Source organism: Frankliniella occidentalis, unplaced genomic scaffold (genome assembly GCF_000697945.3).
Source record: "Frankliniella occidentalis isolate FOCC.00 unplaced genomic scaffold, Focc_3.1 Scaffold1766, whole genome shotgun sequence".
Taxonomy (NCBI): Eukaryota; Metazoa; Arthropoda; class Insecta; order Thysanoptera; family Thripidae; genus Frankliniella; species Frankliniella occidentalis.
The window spans coordinates 9,492-15,555 of record NW_026268865.1 but is presented as its reverse complement, the minus strand read 5'-3'; the positions used below and the strand labels follow the sequence as shown (position 1 = coordinate 15,555).

Below are 6,064 nucleotides of genomic sequence, written 5' to 3'. Positions count from 1 at the left end.
CTCTCTCTCTCTCTCTCTCTCTCTGGGGAGACGTGAGAAAGTGCGCCCTACGAGCTTGCGTAAAAGTCACCCATTTCTAGGAAACCTTTAGGTGAAAATTGCTTTGGAAGCGTGAAAATCGGACTGTGATAAGCGTCAAAGTCACGCTAGCTTGTAGCCTGATTCAGTAGTGAAGAAAGAGATACACGCAAAAAAATAAAATTCAGTTCCGTGCAAATCGGTTTAACTGCACAATTTTACACCCATGCAAAAAAATTAGCTGTGTGTAAAAATATTTAGCTGTTGCTAAAGTGTCATTAGCTACACAGTTAATTAACGGTGCGGTTAACTGGATGGCTAAATAATTAGCCCTGGTGCTAAATAAATTAGCCGAGTCTATTCAGTTGATGTTTTAGCCCCGGTGCTAAAAACTTAGCAGAGTCACGATTTTTTTTTCTGCGTGTAGCCCCACGCGCCACGCGCGCCTGATGTTGGCTTTTGCATGAAGATACTGCTAAAATCACGTTGTTTGTAAGTACAGAATTTGTTTGTTTGTTATTTTTTTTCGTTTTTTTTTTTTTTCGTTTGTCGTAGGTTGGATTCAGAACAAACAAACAAATACTTACAAACAACACGCATTGGTACGATTTCAAAACCACGCATCTTGTTATGCTTCAATTACAAAAACGATCATCTGGGTAGGGATACATTATGCAAATAAAGGAGGACACACTCCTTTGGGGTGCTTCAGTCTGAACTAACTCCGATCCCCTATTTGGAATTGAAATCTTCTCCAGCCATAACTCTGAGGATTCTTTTCGTCAGATATCCCTCGAATACTTTTGACAGCTGGGGAAGAGAAGGCCCATTAAGCAGCCCACACTGTAAAAAGTTTACGAACTAAATACTTTGCAATGTTACGAACAATTTTCGTTCTTTGTATTGCAAAGAAATTGTTCGTTTTGCAAAGCGATTGTTTGTAAGCCTAGACAGGGTCTTACGAACAATCGGTTTGCATTACGAACTATTTGTTCGTAAGCTTACAAACAATTAGTTCGTAATACAACGCTTCAAAATCCTTCGTAAGCTACGAACGTTTTGGTTTGCATTACGAATCTATTGTTCGTAAGCAATTTACAGTGTGATACTAGAAAAGTTTGTCGGATAGATATGCTACCGATATCACTAGAGGAACTCAAAACCTTAACGTCATATTTGAGATCAAGGTGATATAGATATCCTACACTGCCTTTATGACAGACATTGTCATGTAATGGAGTATTGTGTAGTGTTGTGTGACAATACTACTACATCACATAACAGACATATGAGATCGTTCAATGACATTGTAAATGTCTATGGAATCGGACATCGTTATATGAGAGTACTTGTTGGATTCCTATACACTTTAAAATATCGTTGGCAATGGCATTTGTGCGATGTGTTTTTAATATCTATTTGTTTGGCATTTTTGGAGAAACGTTCGAATGTCCAAGGTAACGCCTCAAATAACCAACCCAAAATCGGCCGATTCGACGTGGATTCGGCGTTTATCGGTGGATTATTCAGACAGTCCGAAATAGGCTATTGGTCGAATATTTTTTTGAGATTCTACTCACAGTTTTCACACTTTAATGGACTGGCTTGTGGCTTGTTAAAGTTTTCTAGAAAGTTGCATTGTGATCCTAAATGCCCGCACTGCACGCAGGCCGTGACCGGCGTCCTACCTTCCAGGCGCCTGGAAGCTGTGGATAGGCCGACCCGCATTGCACGCCGGTCGTGAACGGCCTACCTCCCAGGCGCCTGCGAGCTGTGAGCTGTGGATTGGATAGGTCTCACATTTCTGAAAATCTTTGCATACCGCAGGCTGAAATTTCACTTGTTGTGAGGGAGTCGTCTGGTTCTGGGAGCGGGTGACCTCTTTCCGCGCCCCTTTCCCTACAAGGATAGGGAATTCCCAGAGGTGTGGTAACGCCACCTTCCTTACCCTGGGCTGGATATTTGCCAAGTGATGGGCACGAAAGTTATCCTCGTAAACGCGAACATAAAAATTCGCAGACGATGGGTCATCCAAGATTACTTTCCTGCCCACATAGGCCTAGTAAGTTTCCTTGGCTTGTTGGAAAGACTCCTTTCCCAACCACATAATTTTGTAAATTTACCGAGGGGGCCGCGACTTCTCTCTTTGGTTGTAGATGATTTCATGAAATGCAGGAGGTCACAGGTTTTTAAGGATGTCGCATAGTATTTTTAAAGATTTAACGCTTAACCTGCCGGCAGATTACGCCTGATTGCCTGATTCAAAAGATAAAAAGATTGACAATGATCTCAGCGGATATCACGTGATTTTGGTGGATTTCACAGTATTTCGGTAGACTTCGAAGGATTTCACATACAATTTAAGTGGATTTCAAGCTATTGATAGATTACGCATAATTTTATGATTGCATGTAGATTTCAAATGATTTATTCGGAGGGATTTCAAGGATGGTGTACACATGATATCTAGAGTTGTGCACTGTAAAAAGTTTACGAACTAAATACTTTGCAATGTTACGAACAATTTTCGTTCTTTGTATTGCAAAGAAATTGTTCGTTTTGCAAAGCGATTGTTTGTAAGCCTAGACAGGGTCTTACGAACAATCGGTTTGCATTACGAACTATTTGTTCGTAAGCTTACAAACAATTAGTTCGTAATACAACGCTTCAAAATCCTTCGTAAGCTACGAACGTTTTGGTTTGCATTACGAATCTATTGTTCGTAAGCAATTTACAGTGTGGCCTCCTCGAAATTTCCCCACTACTGGGCGGCTGGGTGGGGGATTTACCGGCTATTCGCGTCTGTAAATTTATCGAAGACTCTGGGGCAAAGGAGCGTTGCCACGAAGGAAGTGGATACACTGTTAAAAAAAATGAGAGAGGGATCAGGCACGGTGCACCGTCACTGCCAAACTGAAACATGCTACAGAGTCCAGAGTACGGAGGAGAGACCGTATCCACTGACTTTTCACCACATATCCGTTAAAGGGCTTCACCGTTACCCTCAAAAAAGAGGTACGGAAGAACCGTTTTCCGACTGCGTAGCACTCAAACGGAGGTACTGTGGGTCCGTACCCACTCAGTGCCGTTCAAAAAGCGGAAACCACCGGAAAATACTTTGCGGGTCTAGCCGTCATTTTTTGCAGTTATTTTTTGCAGTGTAATTCCTTCTAAATTTTCTTCAGTGCTCATGCTACTTGTGCGTCGCAGCGCTGGTGTCGTTTCTGCGCAGTTGGTTGCACTCGCAGTCGCACTTCAGGTAATCCATGTTGCACAAATCCCTACAGTCCTGGGATGTACAGGACTCACTACACGCCTGTTCCTTCTGTGAGCATTCTTTGTCTTTGAAGCACTCCCACCACAGGTCTCGCGAGTGTAGGCTGGTCCCGGGGATGCCGTAGCAACCACATTGACAGTTGGCTCTGCACTTTTCTTCGCACTGCCAATCGCCTCCGCATTCGGCGCAGGATAGTTCATCGCACTGGAACATGTGGGAGGAGAGCAGCACTGTAAACCCAATAGTCAGCCATGCCATGTACGCGAAAGAAAGAGCGTTACTCAAAGTTAGTGAGAGTCAGATATCACGCCCTCAGGAGAGCGATATTTTTTGTGTCACTGATCTCGCTCTTCTGAGAGCAAGATATCTGACTCTTGCATTTTCAGTGCAATGACTACTTATACTCACCTTTTGCTCGTTATAGCAAGAACGGTAACTTTCATACTGGTTGTGCGTCGCAGCGCTTGTCTCGTTTCTGCGCAATTGGTTGCACTCGCAGTCACACTGCTTTTAGTTCAGTTCGCACGAATCCACACACTCCTCGGTTCTACAGCTGTCTTTACAAGCCTGTCGTTTCCTTTCGCATTCTCTGTCTTCGGAGCATTGCGACCACAGGTCTCGCGAGTGTAGGCTGGTCCCGGGGATGCCGTAGCAACCGCACACACAGTTGGTTCTGCACTTCTCTTCACACTCCCAATCGCCTTCGCATTCACTGCATGTCTCTGCATCATAGCACTGAAACATATGCAAAGTATAGATATTGGCTTACTGGAAGAAAGAGGCGGCATAGGCGGAGACTCTTTTGCATGAAGAGATACGAATATAACACTCACCCGTCGATCTTCGGAGTAACATAAAACAAGTTCTCTCATTTTCTCGGTTGCTGATTTGGTAGTGCTGCTTGGCTCACCCACGGTTGTGATGCCAGACCCCGGCACGACGTTTGTGCTGCTGGGAGTGCTTGAAAAGGTCTGAGCTGCGTTACTGTCTCCGGTTCCGGTTGTTGTGCCACTTGTCGCAAACGCGGCCGTTTTGCTGGGCCCAGTCGTGCTTGTGCTACTGGCCACGACCCTAGGTGTGCTTTTAAGCGCAATCCCAGTTGTGCTATTGAGTATAGTCTCGGCTGTGCTACTGATTGCAAGCCCGGCTGCAAGCCTGGTTGTAATGAGAGGAACCCCGTCCGTGCTTCTGAGTGCAATCCCGATGTCGTTACTGTCTTCAAGTCCAACTGAGCTGCCGGCCTCTGCGCTGGTTTCACCGACAAGCTGTTGACTGCACTCGCAGTAGCACTTCAGGTAGTCCATTTCGCAAGAGTTCTCGCAGTCGTGAGATTCGCAGTTGTGCCTGCACGTCTCCCGCTTGGGGCTGCATCCCCTCTCCCAGTAGCACTTGCCGAACAGGCCGTACGTGGCGAGGCTGCTGCCCGGGAGGCCGAAGCAGTCGCATTTGCAGCTGTGCCTGCACTTGGCCTTGCACCGCCAATCATCCCGGCATTCACTGCAGATGGTCGTGCTGCACTGGAACACGTGTGGGGGTGGAGGGACTATCAGACACAACTATCGGACAACACAGTCAGAAATGCAATATGGATAAATGGTCGATAGCCATCGCTCGTGGCAAATTCGACATCGACTCGATTTTGTCCACTTAATCGACGAAATTTCGATATCGACGTCGAATCGACTTTGATTTGAAACTCCATTTCTCACTAGGTTACGCACACCAACACAACATGGACTCGCGCGAGGACTCACCTGCTGTTCCAAACAGTTGTTATACTCCTGCCAGTCCACGCTAGCTGAGCTGGCAGAGCGGTGCGACGTGCTGGTTGGCTCACTGTTGTTCACAGCGTTTACAGCGGACATGCTGAACAGACGGCTCATGATGGCGCTCTCTGCAGGCACGGACAACCCATCTGGGACCGCAGACAGACCTGGGGCACAAACGGGGAAATGCTATGAGCGTCCAGTCTACCGCAGTCTACTCGCTCGAACATTGCGTTGACTGTCGTCTCAAGGTATCTGGAGTTCCGCTCAATTTGTCAACGCAGCAAACCCTTCACTCCGCCCCCTTCCAGCACTGGCACTGCACCCGTTTCCCCACCCCAACGAAGTCAATATAATTCTCAGTTTAAGGTTGGTTGCGCTTGCTACGTACTGGATAGGCCACTCGCTAAGCAGCTGTGTGGAGTCTGTTGCCTCCTGAGCGCCTGTAGCAGTCACCCTACTGCAGTATGTGCAGCAAAATGTGACAGCCTTGCATCGTAAAAATACAAATCCAGTTTGTGTGTAGGCACACGCAGCTGGTTCACTAACATTTGAACTCTGTAGGAAGAGTGTTGACGTTGACTGTTGGACTGAAAACTTGATTGCTTCAAAGAGTCGGCGTAAGTACACGCTAAATGTATTTGTATGTTTTGTGCACACGTTCGTGATAAGTTAAACCTTCTTTCCTTTCGGACAATTTTTTTCGCGAAAGGTATGATTTTGTTCACAAATTAATGCACAAAAGTGTTTAAACCAACGCAGATGTGCAAAACATTTGATTGCTTGGATTCGTACAAATAAAGGACAAATCCAGTTTGTGTGCATTTGTGTTACTGACCAGAGGAGGAAGCAGGCGAGGCAGGGCAGGGGCGGTTTATTATAGCGAGAGGCAGTAGAGAGAGCGACAGCAGAAACAGCACCACTGGGCAGGCCAGAGTAGCGCAGCGAGCGCACCGCATAATCTGAATTACAATAAAAGAAATGTTAAATGTGTGACGTAGAG

General features: G+C 46.1%; 1 protein-coding gene across 1 annotated transcript; it reads right to left on the bottom strand.

The window, feature by feature from the left end:
• Positions 1–1,651: 1,651 nt before the first annotated feature.
• On the bottom strand, positions 1,652–6,014 carry LOC113215452 (uncharacterized). Its single transcript, XM_052276127.1, has 5 exons — positions 5,900–6,014; positions 5,050–5,228; positions 4,129–4,812; positions 3,704–4,030; positions 1,652–3,499 (listed from the first exon to the last, which is right to left on the bottom strand). Exons 2-4 carry the CDS (start codon positions 5,176–5,178, stop codon positions 3,806–3,808), a joined length of 1,038 nt encoding a protein of 345 aa, XP_052132087.1. The 5' UTR covers positions 5,179–5,228; positions 5,900–6,014; the 3' UTR covers positions 1,652–3,499; positions 3,704–3,805.
• Between the last annotated feature and the right edge of the window lie 50 nt (positions 6,015–6,064).

Bases quoted from the DNA above. Each gene is read 5' to 3' on its own strand.
- LOC113215452 (XM_052276127.1), bottom strand. From the start codon at position 5,178: ATGAGCCGTCTGTTCAGCATGTCCGCTGTAAACGCTGTGAACAACAGT. The intron at 4,813-5,049 runs GTGAGTCCTCGC...CACGTGTTCCAG, and splicing joins ACAACTGTTTGGAACAGCAG to TGCAGCACGACCATCTGCAG. The intron at 4,031-4,128 runs GTGAGTGTTATA...CATATGTTTCAG, and splicing joins GTTACTCCGAAGATCGACGG to TGCTATGATGCAGAGACATG.